Source organism: Dama dama, chromosome 12 (genome assembly GCF_033118175.1).
Source record: "Dama dama isolate Ldn47 chromosome 12, ASM3311817v1, whole genome shotgun sequence".
NCBI lineage: Eukaryota > Metazoa > Chordata > Mammalia > Artiodactyla > Cervidae > Dama > Dama dama.
The window spans coordinates 91,206,012-91,225,429 of NC_083692.1; the positions used below are offsets into that span (position 1 = coordinate 91,206,012).

General features: G+C 40.4%; 1 protein-coding gene across 3 annotated transcripts in view; it reads left to right on the forward strand.

Annotated features, from left to right (window-relative positions):
- The window catches only part of ARSB (arylsulfatase B), a 158,955-nt gene that overhangs the window by 10,357 nt on the left and 129,180 nt on the right, over window positions 1-19,418 (forward strand). For all 3 annotated transcript variants that reach the window (XM_061158101.1, XM_061158102.1, XM_061158103.1), the window contains exons 2-4: window positions 4,914-5,100; window positions 9,711-9,901; window positions 16,916-17,123. In XM_061158101.1, coding sequence (XP_061014084.1) covers window positions 4,914-5,100; window positions 9,711-9,901; window positions 16,916-17,123 — 586 coding nt within the window. The remainder of the gene's footprint in view (window positions 1-4,913; window positions 5,101-9,710; window positions 9,902-16,915; window positions 17,124-19,418) is intronic.

Sequence of the window (19,418 nt, forward strand, 5' to 3'; positions counted from 1 at the left end):
TCTTGGCGTCAGCAGTGCGGGCAGCTGACCGCTTTTTAGAAGGCTTAGTGGGAGGGAGCAGATTCTCCACTATCCATTTGTTCAGGGATAAACCCTCAGGTGGCACGAGTGGTACTCAGCCGTGGTTAAAACCTGTAGTGCTCTGGCCCAGGCCCGGGCTGGCACTTCTGAAATCCTGGCTGGCCCCCAGCATGTTCTGTGATTGTGTTCTGGTCATGAAGCTCTCCTTTAGGCTCCCTGGTGTATAACGTGGAAGAGCAAAGCTGCCCATTTTTTCAGAATTTTCAAGTATTGCAGCAGGAGGTGTTGCCCAAATACAGGGCTGCAGTGAGTTCATCGTGCTTAAGTCAGGCTGACAGTGGAATCCTGCTCTGTTCCCCTGGATGTTGTCTCGGCACTACTGAAGTTCAGAGAAATAGTGTCCATTGCCAGTACAGCCATTGCCAGTACACACACGCGTGAAAATTGTGCTTTTCATGTCAAGTTTTGACTTTAGACTTCCACCTTGTTCACCTGCAAAGAGATTTTTGGCTCTTTGAAAATTTATAACTGCATCGTCAAAGTGCTAATCCAATAAAACAAACCAAAAATCTTTCTGTCATATGGAGAATAGATTAAGAAATGGCAACCCACTCTAGTGTCCTTGCCTGGAAAAATACCATGGGCAGGAAAGCCTGGCCAACTGCAGTGCTTGGGATTGCAAAGAGTTGGACACAGCTAGGCGCACGCATGCATGCCATGTATGTCACAGGGTCTCCCGGGCCCTTGGGAGAGCTTATTATAAGAGTAACTGAAATCCAGCACTCTGAGCTCCCAAATAGATTGTTAATCGATAGACTGCCTATGAGATTCTGATGTGGGAGCCATCCTCTCTCCTCCCCTTCCAGGAGAGTGCTTTTTTTTTTTTTTTTTAATTCTCAAGAGACCACTCTGATAGTATATTCAAGGTCTACATGGGACAGAATAACTTACAGGGTCAAATACATTTTTACATGCAGCAAAATATGTAAACAAAGATTTCTCAGGAGTTTTCTCATAGAAAGCACCCAGAGACAAGCCAAGTCCTTGACTAACTCTGCAGACTCTTTGCCTTTGTGGAGGAAATCCTTGACATTCAAGTACAATCTTAGGAGAAGCTGTTTTTTGAGGCTTTGTTTAATGAAGAAGAGACAGCTACAGGGAGAGAGTAACCTCTTTGGACCCTCCTATACTATCTGTAGGCCCCTCTCCACTCAGCGCCTGCTCTCCAAACACTGAAGGCAGATGTTAGAATGGCATTGTTTTAGTTGCTGTTGTGTTGCCAAGGGGATGCTTATTTTTTCTCTTGATTCTTCTTGGCGCCTATTCCCATCCTGCCCCGTGAAGCATGGTGTGGGTCTACAGTTCGGCGCTAAACTCAGGTGCAGGTCTGTGTTTGCCTGTTTACAGCCTCTCTACACACCACAGCTTCTTCACTTCAAACAGTGTGTGAACAAACCAAAAATATGCTTTTGGCTGTCATCCAGACTTTGGCTTTCGCTCCCCGAGTCACGCCATAAAAATGCTCTGTCGAATAAATTCTCAGGAACTGAAAAGAATGTTCCCTGCTCCATAGGATTTTAGATAATAGAGGCGGCTTCAGCTGACCACCTGGCGTGGTGCCCACGGCCTTGGAAAAGCAGGTCACTCAGCGTCCCCTGGCAGTGCTTTACCGCGACCGGAGATCAAGTGATGGATGAACTTTCCATTTAAAAAAATTGGCGCATAATGTTTATCCCCACTGGGTCTTTTGAACTCTGTAAAATATTATCTTTCCTTATTCTCTGCTGTTGCCGGTTAGTATAGATTATGAAGTTTTTGAAGCCACGATTAATTTTCTATTGAGTAAACTTCTAGTGTTAACCGTGGACAGAATCCTATTATTTGAGAGAGGTGTGTGTGTGTATGTGTGTGTGTGCGTGCTTGTGTATGTTTAGAGAGCAATGTTTCCCTCTCTCAGCCTGGATATAGTCACATCCTTATGATTCAGGATCCCAGTTGGAAAAAGATGGCATATTCCAATTAGGATAATTTAGGAGAGTTTATTCACAAAGGGACTATTTTTATTTTATTTTATTTTTTTAGTTGCAGCATGTGGGATCCAGCTCCCTGACCAGGTATTGAACCTGCCCCCCCCCACCCCAACATGGGAACTTGGAGTCTTTTTTTTTTTTTTTTAATTAGTTGGAGGCTAATTACTTTACAATATTGTAGTGGTTTTTGCCATACATTGACATGAATCAGCCATGGATTTACATGTATTCCCCATCCCGATCCCCCCTCCCACCTCCCTCTCCACCCGATCCCTCTGGGTCTTCCCAGTGCACCAGGCCCGAGCACTTGTCTCATGCATCCAATCTGGGCTGGTGATCTGTTTCACCCTAGATAATATACATGTTTCGATGCTGTTCTCTCGAAACATCCCACCCTCGCCTTCTCCCACAGAGTCCAAAGTCTGTTCTGTACATCTGTGTCTCTTTTTCTGTTTTGCATATAGGGTTATCATTACCATCTTTCTAAATCCCATATATAGGGAACTTGGAGTCTTAACCACTGGACCACCAGGGAGGTCCCAGCCCAGGGGCTATTTTAAAAGGTGTGAATGTGTTGGGGAAACAGAAGGAGATAGTGCATGACTCGCTGGAGCTGTTACTACTCCTAGACCAGAAGGGAAGAAAAGGAAGAGGAGAGACCAGAACCTGGAAACAGAGAATCCTGTAGAGAAGGCCACTTTTGGAATGGCCCACAGGGTACAGATAACCTGGCTCGGGGCCATGCATCTCTTCCCTCCCTCCAATCCCTGTCTGGGCTCACCACTGACTGAACCCGGTCAGAGCCAGAAGGTGCAGAAGGTCTTTGATTTGGTCCCAGTAGATCAATTTCCCAGGCTGAAAACAGGACAGAAGGCAAATTGGAGATTTGGAGGGCAAATGAAGGGCATCTGGAGCATAGTGTAGAGGTCCAGTTATTCCTAGGGAGGGCACAAAATCTGAATAGAAAAATTTAAACTCGCTTTTATTTTTAAATAGCTTTATTGAGGTATAATTGACATGCACTAGATGTTAGTCGCTCAGTCATATCCAACTCTTTGTGACTCCATGGAAAAAAGTAGCCCTTCATGCTCCCCTGTCCATGGAATTCTCCAGGCAAGAATACTGGAGTGGGTAGCCATTCCCTTCTTCAGGGGGTCTTCCCAACCCAGGGATTGAACCTGGCTTTTCTGCACTGAGGCAGATTCTTTACCAGCTGAGCCACCAGGGAAGCAATAAACTGCATATAATTCAAGTATACAGTTTGATAAGTTTTGATATAGATATGCCCGTGAATCCATTATCACACTATCAAGTTAGCAAACATATCACCTTCAAAATAAACTCGTTTTAACATTTATGATATTCCACATGGTCCTTTTAGGAGAGCATGGAAAGATATCTTGAAATCAAGCAATAGCAAATACATTTCCAAAAGGATTGGATCTGGACAGGCACACAAAAAATGAAATTCAAGACAGTGTCAAAATTTATGAGAAAGCTATTTAATAGTAAGTAGTTTGTAATACATTTTTTTAAAAAAAAATTGTGTTTGAAGGTTTTTGTTTTGTTTTTGTGTTTACTTCATATCTTTATTGCCATGAATTTAAAACAAAGCATGTACCTGCTTAAAAATTGAAGACCCCAGAGAGCTTATGTTTATGTGGTTATCCTTTTCAAACGGTACCATATTAAAAACTAAAATAAAAATTTTAAATATTTTTTATTCATTGAAAAATGACAATAATAATTCTATTACATATTAACATAAATAGCTTAGGGAAAATAGGCTATTTTGTGTTTTCCAAAACAAGGGAATTATGCAAGGAGAGTGATCATTGTTTTATATTTTTGTATGTTTTCTATGAGTAGAAACCAGCTAGTTTATTACATTACATCTGCCTCTGTGTTCAACCAGTGCAGTACAGTTACCCTTGAACAGCGTGAGTTCAAACTGTAAGGGTCCGCTTATATGTGGATTTTGTTTACTAAATATGTGCTATGATGCTGCATGACCTGTGGTTGGTTAAATCCCTGGATGCAACCGACTGTAAAGTTATACTCAGATTTTCAACTGCACGGAGGGTAGTGCCCCTTCCCCCCAGTTGTTGAAAGATTAACTGTATATTGTTCTGGTAAGTTGTTGAAGAACGTCTAGCCTCACGTAGACATATAGTTGGCAAAGGGAGGGTTATTTTAATGGCCTTTTCATGTAATCGTAGACATTCTATTTTAATGTTACACCAAGACTCAACACATGACCGTTTCTTAGAGTTGGTGTGTGGCGCTTGCCCCCTTGGCAGACTTGTATGAACCTCTCCTAACCTGGGGGAGTGGGTGGCCATTTTCCCTTTTAAAGAAAAGTTGGTCACTGTCTTTTGAAATTATGGTTTCTATAAGGTAGAATGAGAAATGCAAATCCTCACCTTTAATATACCCTTTTAAAAACTCAAGACTTGAAAAATTATAGAAGCTTCGAATCAAACACCAGCTTCTCACATGCCTAAGAATTAGAACATTTTTTCCTTGATAGATCCATACTTCATATTATAGCTACCCTTTTGAAGTAGGAAGTGAAGATTTAAGTTAACGGTTTCTAATATAATTCTTGGATAAATATTTGTAGAAACTATCTAACATTTGTTAGAGTGCCTTTATCCATTTCTTTGAAAATCTTATTTATGTCTATTACCTTATTTGAATAAGTGATAAAAGTGCCTTTTAGAAATGCCTTAAACTAGTACAGAAACAGAATTAAACATTCAGGTCCACAGATATGTCCAATAAATTAGGCAACCCCTTTATCTGCTTGTTTAGAATGTTTCAACATCATTAATCCATAATTTCATGTTTATGTCTTTTAAGATCCACACAGGTTTACAGCATCAAATAATCTGGCCCTGTCAGCCCAGCTGCATTCCTTTGGATGAAAAACTCCTGCCCCAGCTTCTAAAAGAAGCAGGCTACGCTACCCACATGGTTGGAAAATGGCACCTGGGAATGTACCGGAAAGAATGTCTTCCAACGCGCCGAGGATTTGATACCTACTTTGGTAATGGAAATGCACATGTTTCTGTAACAGCGCAGACCAACTGCAGCTCTCTCATAAAACAAGTGAAATGAGCAGAAACTTGAAAACAGAATGCATCAGTCAGGAGCACTGCGGGGCCCCAGACGTGGCGGTGAGCTCAGGGCGTGCTGGGACGGCAGTCATCTTCACCAGGGTTCTTCACCACACGGTGGCCTCTGAAGAGTCTGCCGTCTCCATGTCAGAGACCACCGTCCTGTGAGAGAACCTTATGACTAAAAGGGGATACAGACTGATTTCTTAAAAAAAAATTTCAGGCAAGACTCAATACAAGAATATTTCCTTTACAAAAGTTCAGAATATTCTTTTCTCCTCATGAACTGTGTTCAAAGGTTTTGTTTAGTTTTGTTTTTCCTGGAGATAAAAAGATTCTTTTCCATTGGTATCCTTTCCCCATTCTGTGAGATCTGTTTTTGAAATCACTAAATTGGGGAAGATAGAGTAAATAAATAAAATGGGAGGGTAAATAACAAATGTTAATAGAAGAGATAAGAAGTAATAAATATTTTAGGGGTGTGATAGCCCTGTAAAAATAAATGTAAAGCCTATAGTTTGTTTTAAAATATGCTCTCTCTAAACCTATTACAAACCATACTGTAACAACCTGTTTATCTGTTTATATTGCCAGGGGCTATATATCTTTCTATCAAGTTCTTTTCATGTTTTGCTTTCTGTCTAGTTAGAATATTCTGTTTTATCTGTCTAGCCGTTTAGCTTGCTACCAACTTCCTGCTTGTCTCTTCATTTATTTACAACCTGCTGTATCCAAAACAGAACATACACTGAATGTAAATTTTGAAGAAATAAATAGAAAAAAAAATCAGGGTGAGTAGAAAAAGATGGAATAGTTGCATGACACTGAATTATTAAAAAAACAGAACAGCTGCATGGCTGTAGGTGGACTTCACATTGAACTCTGAGATTTGAGACTTCTTATGTCCAAAGGGAAAAAAAAGCAGTCTATAAGAGTCATATTATTTATAAGTTAAATGGAAACCAGATGTTCAGGAAGAGGAAAGCATTTTCTGGCTCTTAGACTTGAGAGAAATTTCTCCTTTGGGAGAAAGTAAGGTGGACAGCATCCTCAGAAACATCATTTTTGTAACAAAGTAGTGGTTGTCTTGTAGATGTTTCTTGAAGCATTGTCTTTTACTGAAGCTAGAGCCAGAGCGCCCGAGTCCATTTTGGCTAAAGCGATGATCGAGGGCCGATCAATGCAATCACAGCTCTGCAGTGCCTTGCTGGAACCAGGGTTAAAGTCGAGATGCAAGGGTCCAGACATGAGACTGTGTCCTGTTCCCATCTCTCTTCTCTAGCAGACATTGCTAATCACCGTGCCTTCTTTCTTTCTCTTAAATATGTATTTATTTATTTGGCTGTGCCTGGTCTTAGTTGTGGCATGTGGGGTCTTAGTTCCCCGCATAGGGATTGAACCTGGGTCTCCCTGCATTGGGAGTGCAGAGTCTTAACTGCTAGATCCCCAGGGAATTTCTTCATGTGTTCTTTTTTAGTGAACCTGGATATATCCTCAGTATCCTTAAAGAGCCATTGAAAAATAGTACTTGGATGTAAGACCTCTTTGTCATCTTGGAAATTCTAGAGGAAAAAACAGCCTCTACATCCTTTGACAATTTTCAATCAGGCCTTTGCAAAAAGATGGGTCGATACGTATATTCTGGCAACCAGAAGAATTATAGATATTAAATTTTTTTATTAAAAAACCATTTATGAGAATTAAGAAGCCTAACTGGATTTAGACAGAGTGACACCTCACATTCCTATTGAAGGGAGACTCGCAGACAAGGAGGGCATGATGACCATGAGCTATTGTCACTAGGAAGACTTAGATGTCCTGGTGAAAACCAGTCAGATGATCGTGCCTGGCTGCTCGTCTCTGTTAGTGCACTAAGAACCATTGAATTGTACACTTTAACTGGGAGATTTGTATGGTGTGTGAATTATATCTTAATGAGGCTGTTAAATATAGCACTCAGAGATATTAATTGTTCAAAAAGTAGTTTTTCATTTTTCCCAAAAAAGCATCAGCTGCCACCTTCTTTAGGCTCAGCCCGAAAGGTCAAATTTGTGGATTGCTAAGATGAGAAGGAAATGGCAACCCACTCCAGTATTCTTGCCTGGAGAATCCCATGGATGGAAGAGCCTGGTGGGCTACAGTCCACGGGGTCGCAAAGAGTCAGACATGACTGAGCAACTTCACTTAAGATGAGAACAGCTCCATGTGACTGGCCACATGGTTGCATAGGATCAGTTCAGTCCAGTCTGTGAGCAGATCTATTATGTGAATAAAGAGTCCGATTTCTAGAATCCTTTCATCTGTACTAACTTGTTAATATTTACAATTCATACATCTTTTAATCAAATATATCCTTTGCATGTATTTTCCCAAATGATAGAAAGCAGTTTATACTTACAAATAAAGAACCTGAAGTGATTCCTCAAGGTGTTACCAATAGTTATTAACCCCAAATAGAGAACACCAGTGCCCTAACCCCTCTAATTATGCATATAAGGGCTGAAATTATTTTCATCGATACATTTATTTTTCTATTACATCAGTTCAGTCGCTCAGTTGTGTCCAACTCTTTGTGACAAAATGGACTGCAGCACTCCAGGCTTCCCTGTCCATCACCAACTCCCAGAGCTTGCTCAAACTCATGTCCATTGAGTCGGTGATGCCATCTAACCATCTCATCCTCTGTCATCCCCTTCTCCTCCCTCCTTCAATCTTTCCCAGCATCAGGGTATTTTCCAGTGAGTCGGTTCTTCTCATCAGGTGGTCAAATTATTGGAGTTTCAGCTTCAGCATCAGTCCTTCCAATGAATATTCAGGACTGATTTCCTTTAGGATGGACTGGTTGGATCTCCTTGCAGTCCAAGGGATTCTCAAGGTCTTCTCCAACACCACAGTTCAGAAGCATCATTTCTTCGGCACTCAGCTTTCTTTTTGGTCCTAGTCTCACATCCATACATGACTACTGGAAAAACCATAGCTTTGACTATTCTATTGCATATTCATTAACAAATATACTGGCTTTCCCTTTCTGTTATACATATAGGATAAAAGATTACCATTTAAAGAGTTATCTTGAGACCAAGATATTTGTTATATTCAGGACCTTGAATTTACTGAGTCATGGAAAAGGAAGAAATTAGTTAAAAATGAATTCACATGCTATATAAGCTGTGTAAGGCTTTTAATTGTGATTATAGGAACTATTCAGAGCGGAGGAAAGGGTTAGATCAATTTTATCATCTTTAAAGCTTTTTTTTTTAATGTGAGCCATTTTAAAGTCTTTATTGATTTTGTTATGATATTGCTTCTGTTTATGGTTTGATGTTTTGGACCCGAGACATGTAGGATCTTGGCTCCCCAACCAGGGATCGAACCTGCACCCCCTGCATTGGCAGGCAACGTCTTAATCGCTGGACCACCAGTGAAGTCTCTCATTTTTATTTTAATATTAATAAGCAGGGTTTGTCAGGAAATAAGACAAGAGTCCAGCACAGTTATTTCTTTTGAATAGCATTATTGAGGTGTAATTCACATACCTTAGATTCACCCAATAGAAGTGTACAACTCATTGATCTTTAATAAATTCACAGGATTGTGGCACTGTCATTACAATCCAAATGAAGAGAGTTTCCATCACCGCCCCCCACCAAAGAAAACCCATACCCATTATCAGTCATGCTTATTTCCCCCAACCCTGAGAGCCCTAGGCAACCACTAACCTACTTTCTGTCTCTATAGATTTGCATATTCTGAGTGTTTCATAAAAATAGAATCCAACAACATGCAGTGCAACTTATTTTAATATTTTTGGAAAATATGGAACATTTGCAGAAACAAGTAAAGTTGAGAAAACCCATTTTCTCCTGTGTGTAAGTCTAAATTGCGGGATAGATGTCTTTTAAATTTGGAACAAAATTGAGATCACTGTAGGTAGAAAAATCTAATTTCAGTGCTGTACGTTGGATTGCTCTTTTGGTTCTGTTCTGTTTAGAGAGCCTCCGTTTAGAAAAGTTTGTGTCTCTCACCAGTGGGTGTCAGCATCTGACTGAAGATGGTTCCTCCAAGGGCTCCTTCTAGACATAACCTTGAAGCCAGTAGGCCAAGGTCAATATCAGTGTTATTTGAATCCTGTGTTCATTTACGTGATCACCTCAGAGTAAAAACTTGTAACAAATCACATTAACCACATGCTCCTTTAGCCATTAGATAGCTTTAAATGTTTAAGATGTCATCACCTTTGCTGAATTTAACCTCTGATTTTTAAAACCATATTTACTTGAAATCACTCACTTAGAGAGTTACACAATAGAGCTTACATTCTAAAGATTGAAGGATGGATTTTAACTTTTTTACAACAACATTTTAATGCCTTATGCTGGCAAATATAAAGATGTTAAAAATGGTGCTCTGATTAGCCTTGTCATTTGATTAGGCTTGTCATGGGTAATCAATTGCATTAGGCAATTAAATGCTGAAATCTCCATTTGTTTAACAAGTTTTATGCTATGCTGACTACTTCCATCTCCCATTTCCGTTGTAGGATATCTTCTAGGTAGTGAAGATTACTACTCCCATGAGCGCTGTACCTTAATTGACGCTCTGAATGTCACACGATGTGCTCTTGATTTTCGAGATGGTGAAGAAGTTGCAACAGGATATAAAAATATGTATTCAACAAATGTATTTACTGAAAGGGCTACAACCCTCATAACCAACCACCCACCAGAGAAGGTAAATCTTGCTTCTTTATTGATTTCAAAATCATGTGAAGATAGCATCTCTGCTCAGGTGAACATAGCAAGAGGCCCCTGTCTTTTAGGAAACAATCTAGTAAGTTCTAAGTTGGTAAAGAACATGCCTGCAATGCAGGAGACCTGGGTACAATCACTGGGTCAGAAAGATCCCCTGGAGAAGGAAATGGCAACCCACTCCAGTTTTCTTGCCTGGAGAATTCCATGGACAGAGAAATAGAGCAGGCTACAGTCCATGGGATCACAGAGAGTTGGACACGACTGTGTGACTAACTTTCACTTTTTTTTTTTTTTTCACTTTCAAATGTTAGAGTACATCAGTATCAGCCTGGGAAGCTTGTTAGAAATTCCTGGAGCTCACGTCTAAAAGTCTGATTCATTAGGTCTGGGGAAAATCTGAATATTTTGAAGAAGCTCTTTAAGGGTGATTCTGTTGCAGGTGGTCCCCAGATCACACTTTGAGGAATGCTGTGAATGTAGTGTTTTGGTACCAGTAGAGTTTTACTTTTTTAGTGTGTTATGTACATGAGTTGTAAGTAATTAGTAAGTTGACTTTATTTTTAAAATGATAGGCTTATGTACAAAATGAGGTGTTATGGCAAAGTTTCTGTTAGAGACCCACAAACTTTAGATTCAGGGCAAGTTCCATACCTTTGTATTTCCCAACCCCTCAAGATTATCTAGGCTATTCTAGATACTCTGTATCCCCTTGTTAATTTTAGAATGAGTTGGCCAGTTTCTACCAAGAAAAAAAAAGGGGTCTGCTTGGGTTTGGGTCTCATTGAATCAGTAGACCAACTTGAGGATAACAGGCATGTTAACAGTGTTGAGTCTTCTAATCTATAAACATGGTACACGAGTGAGCCTGTTTTTCACATTGACCATACTGAAGCTATTTGTATATGTCATGTGCTTAAATCTTTTGATTTACTTTCAGGGAAAAAGAGAAAAGAGTCTGACTAGCCTTAACATTTTTTATTTTTGTTAAACTAAAGTTAACCTCCTGAGGTGAAGCTTAAGCTGAATTCCCTAGATTTAGCTTATAAATGCCTTTAAAATTGGGTCAGAAACTTGTGCTGTCAGATGGTAGGCTCAAAATATGGCTTCATTAAGAATTGTGTTAACATGCCCTATAAATTAGAACTTCACACGGTAGATTACAAAATGTGTAATATTACCTGGTTTTTCTAATTGCCTCTACTTTGCCTCTTTGGCAGTTACTGAAGGTTCTCAATATGGATCACAGTTTATCTACCTGTTCAGTCTTGGTACCTGGCTGCTGATTCCCTTTTTGGCATTGTTTTCTTCCTGGCTCTGCCTTTGTCTCCTCTAACTCAGTATTGAGTATGTTTCCTGATATCTGTCCTCAGCCTTGCCACTTTTGATTTTTTATTATTCTTTCTTGCTGACCACTGGAAGTGGCTGTGCTTCCTGTGGATAATGGAAGAAATTGGAACATTCTCTCAAACATGTAGACATATGCATATTTAAACTCTAGGTCTATACCAATATTCAGATAGTTGGAAAGATAACTGCTGGATAATTGGCTTCAGTTCTCAATTTTCTTCAGTATGCTTGGCATGTTATATATACGGTTGAAGATCGAAAGAATGAGCTAAAGTTTTGAGGGAACTGTGGTCCTTGTCTTTTGAGGTCTGAGGTGGGGCATTATTTTACAGATAAGCCCACTGGGTTAGAGAAGCGAGGGAACTTGTTCAAGGTCACAGAGTTAGAACTTAAAACCGTGGTGTTTAACTCGAGAGCTCAGTGCACTAACAACCCTCCGTAGTTCACAGTTCAGGTTCCAGACCAGAGGTGATGAGCTGCAGTGTGATTCAGCCTGATGGTTCCAACATACAGTGCATTAACAGTGTATTGGGATCCTCTGGAAAGCTTGGAAGAAGTACCACAGTTCCAAATACTGTGGTTTACTGGTCTGGGGTGGGAGCCCATCGGTTCCTTGCTTTCCCTCCACCCCCAGCTCCCATCAGTGGTTCTGCCATGAAGTCCCTGCCGATTGCCCTCAAGCACAGAGGGGCAGGCGGAAGCCAGCTGCCCTCTACAGGTTCACAGTATGTCACCACTTTAATGGTGTAACAACTACAATATGCCTACAATGAAAATTAGTTCCCATGAAGGAACAATAGAGTGTTCTCTCCCAGTGCCCATAACAGTAAGCAGACAAGAGGAAGCACCTGGGCTGAAAGCGCTCCTAGTGGGTGGGCTGTCTTAAGTGGTGCTGTGGGGGAAGGCACAGGAGCAGAGGGAATCTAGAGGTGCCAAGAGCTCACCAGCCATGCAAACTGGTGTGATAAGTCTGGTGCTGCTCTTGGTAGCATTATGGAAATTGCCAGGTGAGAGGTGGTCCTTTTCCTACAATGACTGAAATATTCCGAAGCAGTATCCAGCCTTTTTGGGATCCTCATGGTCAAGTGTGAAGCGCAGAAACACAGCAATGAAATAATCAATAGCTGAGTAGTAGCCCCGGAAAGTTTACGATGTAAAATGCAGGTGTTTACATTTTCCATTCTCAATAAAAGGATGCAGCCCACCAGTTCCAGGATTTTCATTGTTTTATTCCAAGTTGAATCTAAACCTGTGCTAATTTCTCTGTGCTATCTGCAACATGGACAACTTGCTCTAAGATGGAAATCATTAAAGAAATACAAAGTGTCCACAAGCTGACTTAAAAATGTGTCTATTTTAAAGAGCCCTTCAGGGGAAAAGAGCATCTGGAGCTATTTTATAACAGAAACATGGTGTTGGAATCAGGGAGAAATTGCTAATAAGCGTTGCACAGTGCTGAGAGGGAATGTCGTTTTTTTTCTCCTGCAGGATAATTCCCTTAGTACTAACATTACAACGTGAAAGTAACACATTCACAAAATATCATTTTGTTAAAAATAGCCACACACCCCCCCCAGACTTTGCAGAATAAAAATAAATGTTTTCTCACACACCTCATCTACTAGCAGTTTCTTAAAGCAAATGTGAATTTCTAGTGGTAGACACTCACTTTTTCCTGCCACAGTTTGGGAGGAAATGTCTTAATTTGAAAGTCAAAGAATAACACTTTAAAAATGTATCATATGCTTTTTTTAAAGTTATACTTTAAATTAGGAAAATATACTAAAGAAATGAAAATAAGGCTTTCTTCCTCACTGAAATTAGCATAATGAGAAAGAGAAATGAATCCTTAGCACCATTTTAATATGCTAATAACTTTAGGCAATAATGTCATATTGTTACTTAATACCTAAACATCGGGTGATGATTCACATTTAGGATACCAATTTATAAACCTAAGAAATCCGAAAAGGGCACAGATTCTTTACCACTGAGCCACCAGGGCAGCCCATGCAATATTAGATGGAAATACTCTAAACTATGGTACCTTGGGCCTCTCCTCATTAAATGGGCTACACTGTTTATTGTTCTGCCTCCTTCTCATGACCCAGAGAAATAGTGATGTGTGCAAGGCTGTTTGCCAACACACTAACTGGCCCTAGATCACTGCTGATGAAATGGGAAAAAGACAACTTCTTTTGTTCAAGGACCACCTTTATCTTTACTCATTAGTTAGGATCTAGTTGACAAGTGTGTGTGTGTGAGTGTGTGTGTGTGTGTGTGTGTGCGCGCGCACATGCGTGTGTGTGTGTGTGTGTGTGTGCGTGCGCGCATGCCCAGTCACCCAATCGTATCCTACTCTTTGTGACCCCATGGACTGTAACCTGCCAGGCTCCTCTGTCCATGGAATTTTCCAGGCAAGAACACTGGAGTGGGTTGCCATTTTCTACTCCAGGGGATCTTGGATGAGGGATCAAACCTTCATCTCTTGCATCTCCTGAATAGGCAGGCAGATTCTTTACCCCTGCGCCACCTGGGAAGTGTAATGGGTAGGTAACGGGGGGCTTTGCAGGGCCTGTACAGTCACAGGCCAAGGCAGACTGCATCTCCCAGGGGTTGTTTTCCCTTTCTTGTCTCATATTTGCCTCTTCTATCTGAACTAACAGGAGCCTGGCCACTGGAAAAATGGGGAAATAGTTGTAGTTTCATCATTTTAATCCCTTAAGAGCAGTGGCCATGTCTTTAGCCACTAAGGAATAATTATGGGAAAGATTTTTAGGTAATTTTTTGCTACATTTAACCAATGATTTCCATTCTGGCTATTTATAAGACCCCTGAATGGTGGTCCCAGAGTCATTGTTTTTTCCCTGGTGTGGTTATGAGAACTCTCTTCCACCAGCCACCCCGGCTGTCGCCGCCAGGGATCACTTTCTGGTTGGAAATGACCTGCCCTCCTTCCCCTTTCTCTCCTTCACCATGGGTACTGCCACATTGACCATAATGATGTAGGCAAGCATGTTTTCTCCTGAAACACTGGGCTCCCTCCTAATCTTTCTACCCCTGCCCACTGCAGAGAATCCAGATCAGAGTCACAAACAAGGGCCAGGCTGCTACCCTAAGTAAGTGAAGCCATTCAGAGAGGACGGTGGAGGGACAGGAAAATTGGAGAGCCCTTGTGGGTGGGATCTCTGTTTCTTATACTCCAGCCATTTGTTGTCAGATGGAGTGTGGGCCTGGAGTTATCAGAGGTTCTGATTTTTTGAGGGAAAGAAAAAAACCTAAACAAAACAGGTTTTTAGTGTGACATTTTCTGACTCTTAAACTTGATGTGGGTTGCAAATTGTTGTAGCCTTCCAGTTTTTAATCCTCCCCCATCCAGACCTTGGCTGGTGGCATGGGCTCGGTCTTGTGCTGAAGACTCAGACCCTAACTGCACTGCCAAGTCACAGGTGTCCCTGCTCATTCTTTCCTCTCCAGACATCTTAGCCCAGGGACCTTCCTCCCCAGCTGGGCAGAGCGCCTGCTGGGGTTCCCTCAGCCGTGGTCTGGAGGAGCTGTCAGTGTTGCCTTTTGAGGGCAGGAATTTGGAATGTCTTCCCATGGAAATAATGTACAAATGAAGCCTAGGGTCTCATCACGGTTGTCATTCCATCACCTGCCTCTTACTGAACAGTCACTTTGAACGTTTTGATTTGGGGAAAAAGGCATTTCTAAGTTCCAAAGAGGTGAACTGAAAATACTCTCTTGGGTGTCTGTTTGAGTTCTATATATGTATACCCATTGTGGTATCACAAGGATGTATAATATATAATTTTAAACATTTTTTTCAACAGTAATGAATGAAATATGAGCCAACCTTCCAGCCTGTGTTCTAGTAGCCCCCCATTCTTTATGAGTTTTAAAAGCCTCAAGTATATCAACAGAACTATGTTTTTTTTTCTTGGGTCGAGCCAGTTGTCTCTTTGAGAGTTTTCAAGTCATTAAAGAATTCTATAGGAGCACAGTGAAAAGAGTACATTCAGAAAGACTCATTAAAAGGAGAGGCTAACCCAGAATACCACTAATGTTAAATTCTGTAAATTGATGTCAGAGGTAAAATAGAATTGGTGTATCACCCCCCTCAGTTTCCAGGAATTAAATTGGCCTTATGGTTCACTTGTTTTCTTATGAAAATATAGACAATGCTTAAACCTCTCCTAAAAGGTGGTCACTTATTTTTCAGCTAAAGCAGAAAGCTAACCCATCTATTGGGACATATCCACACAGTAATACTGGAGTTTCCAATAGGCAATTGCTTTGCAATTAATATGAATTTGTGCAAGCCATAAAGCTTATCTAAGCCTCAATTAACTTACCTGTAAAATGGTTGTAACAAGGTGGTTTTTGAGTATTACATGAGACAGAATTGTTGGTATTATTATTTCCATTTGTTTGAATCAGAGCTTTCTAGGCAATTTTAGAACTCAAGCTTTTTCATAAAATTCATCCATTTAAAGTACACAATTCAATAATAAACTCACAGTTGTGCAACCATTACCACAATCTAAGTTTCAAACATTTTCACTGCTCCTGGAAGAAGTCTTGTACCTGTCAGCCATCACTCATCACTCCTCTCCCTCAGAAATCCAGACAGCTTCAGGCAACCACTAATCTATTTTCTATCTCCATAGATTTGCCTGTTCTGGACATTTTATATGAATGAAACCATATAAATGTGATCTTTGTGATCGGTTTCCTTCATTTAATGTTTTCAAGAGACATCTATGTTATAGGATGTGCCACTATTTCATTCCTTTTTATGCCTGCATCATATTCCTTTAATTGCTATATATTGCTGAAAATATACCACATTTTGTTAATCCATTCATCAATTGGTAGACATTTTGCTTCCACTTTTGGGCTATTAAGAATAATGCCACTGTGGCCATCCATGTACAAGTTTTTGTGTGGATATATGCTTTTGTTTCTCTAGGGAAAATGCTGGCTCATATGGTAACTCTATGTTTAACAATTTCAGGAACTGCCAAGTTGTTTTTCAAACTGGTTATACCGTTTTACATTCCCATCAGCAGTGAATGAGAGTTTTCATTTTTCTGCATCCTCACTCACACTTCTTCTTTCCCATTTTTGAAATTAAAACCATTTTAGTGAGTGTAGGAAATGGCAACCCACACCAGTGTTGTTGCCTGGAGAATTCCATGGACAGAGGAGCCTGGTAGGCTAGAGCCCATGGGGTCACAAAGAGTTGGACACGACTGAGTGACTAACTTTCTTTCTTTTCTTCAGTGGGTATAAAGTAGTATTTCAGTGTGGGGTTTTTTTTTTTTTAATTTCCCTGATGACAAATGATGTTGAGCATCTTTTCATGTGCTTATTGGCTGTTTGTATGTCTTCTTTGGAGAAATATCTATTCAAGTTCTTTGCCCATTTTTGTAATTGAGTTAATTGAGCTTTATTATCAAGTTGTAAGAATTCTTAATATGTTCTGGATACATATCCCTGATCAGATATATGATGTACAAATATTTTCAACCCAATTTGTGGGTTGTCTCAATATTGCTTTTATTAACCAGTGAATCTGGACTTCTCTCTGTATGTTTCATGCTTCCAAGCCCACCTAACTGATTTGCGCAAATTCTCTTTCCAGCCTCTGTTTCTCTACCTTGCTCTCCAGTCTGTCCATGAGCCCCTTCAGGTCCCCGAGGAATACCTGAAGCCCTATGACTTCATCCGAGATAAGAACAGGCACCACTATGCAGGCATGGCATCCCTTATGGATGAAGCAGTGGGAAATGTCACTGCGGCCTTGGAAAGCCGCGGGCTGTGGAACAACACGGTGTTCATCTTCTCCACAGGTAAGTCTGTCAATAGGAAAATCATCTCTTGGCAAAGCTTAGGATGTGGTATTCGATAAATGGAATGAAGATAAATTGGAACATTTAGCAGTTCCTTATTAAAATAAATGCTACCTGCAAGAGTGGAGACATGGTAATAATGGATAGAAAAATGTGTCTAAGGAAAAAAAGATTATGAGCCTTCTTTCCTCTCCCTTCAGATAACAAACTGTTCTTCGAGTTTACTTGAAAACAAGCTCTTAGTAACTGGGTAAGTGTGAGTGGATATCCCTCCTATGCAGGGCAGCTGGGCAGTAAGTGCCTGGAGTGACTTGTTCCCAGCAGTCTCTATGGACCAGGCATCCTTTATGAAGAGGACTTCCCCTGACTTGGGGGTCTCTGTGTCAATGCCAAGACAGATTGTGACATTATTAAGATTTGTGACATTTTGAAAACACTTAAATGGAGCTATTTAAATTTGGGCTAAAGTCTCCAAGTATAGATTTTTTTATATTAAAATTTTCTGACAATAAAGTTATACAAGTTGACTGTAGAAAAAACAAAATGGAGAAAGAAAATTTTTGAAAATAGTTTTCATTATGGCAAGGTCATTCTGATTCCTCATCTGTTAAGTATGTGTTTTTCCCTCTTCTCATTAGACTCCTTGTTCAGTCGCTCAGTAGTGTCTGCTGTTTGTGACCCCATGGACACAAGCGCGGCAGGCTTCTCTGTCTTCTATTATCTCCCTGAGTTCGTTCACATTCATGTCCATTGAGTCGGTGATGCTATCAAACCATCTCATCCTCTGTTACCTCCTTCTTCTTTTGCCTTCAGTCGTTTCCAATTGGTCAGCTCTCCATATCGGTGGCCAAAGTATTGGAGCTTCAGCTTCAGCTTCAGTCCTTCCAATGAATACTCAGGACTGATCTCCTTTAGGACTGACTGGTTTGATTTCCTTGCAGTCCAAGGGACTCTCAAGAGTCTTCTCCAACACCACAGTTCAAAAGCGTCAATTCTTTGTGGTCCAACTCTTGCATCCATACATGACTACTGAGAAAACCACAGCTTTGACTATGTGGACCTTTGTCAGCAAAGTGATGTCTCTGCTTTTTAATATGCTGTGTAGGTTTGTGACAGCTTTTCTTCCAAGGAGCAAGTGTCTTTTAACTTCATGGCTGCAGTCACCATCCACAGTGATTTTGGAGCACAAGAAAATAAAATCTGCCACAGATTCCATGTTTTCCCCCATCTACATGCCATGAAGTGATGAGACCAGATCCCATGATCTTAGTTTTTTGAATGCTAAGTTTTAAGCCAGCTTTTTCACTCTCCTCTTTCACCCTCATCAAGAGGATCTTTAGTTCTTCTTCACCTTCTGCCATTAGAGTGTATCATCTGCATATCTGAGGTTATTGATATTTCTCCTGGCAATCTTGATTCCAGATTGCACTTCATCCAGCCCGGCATTTTGCATTATGTACTCTGCATATGAATTAAATAAGCAGGGTGACAATATACAATTTTGTTGTACTCCTTTCCCAGTTTTGAACCAGTCATTTATTCCATATCTGGTTCTAACTGTTGCTTCTTGACCTGCATACACATTTCTGAGGAGACAGGTAAGGTGGCCTGGATTACCCATCTATTTAAGAATTTTCCACAGTTCGTTGTGTTCCACACAGTCAAAGACTTTAGTATAGTCAATGAAGCAGATGTTTTTCTGGAATTCCTTTGTTTTCTCCATGATCCAATGAAGGTTGGCAATTTGATCTCTGGTCCCTCTGCCTTTTAATAATCCAGTTTGCACATTTGAAAGTTCTCAGTTCACATCCTGCTGAAGCCTAGCTTGAAGGATTTTGAGTATTACCTTACTAGCACATGAAATGAACACAATTGTACAATAGTTTGAACATTCTGTGGCATTGCACTTCTTTGAGATTGGAATGGAAAATGACCTTTTCCAGTCCTATGGCCACTGCTGAATTTTCAAAATTTGCTGGCATATTGAGTGCAGCACTTTAACAGCATTATCTTTTAGGATTTTAAATAGCTCAGCTGGAATTCCACCACCTCCACTATCTTTGTTTATAGTGATGCTTCCTAAGGCCCACTTGACTTTACACTCCAGGATGTCTGGCTTTAGGTGAGTGACCACACCATCATGGTTATCATTAAGACCTTTTTTGTGTAATTCTTCTATTTATTCTTGCTACTTCTTCTTAATCTCTTTTGCTTCTGTTAGATCATTACTGTTTCTGTTCTTTATCATGCCTGTCCTTGCATTAAATGTTCCCTTGATATCTTGTTTTCTTGATG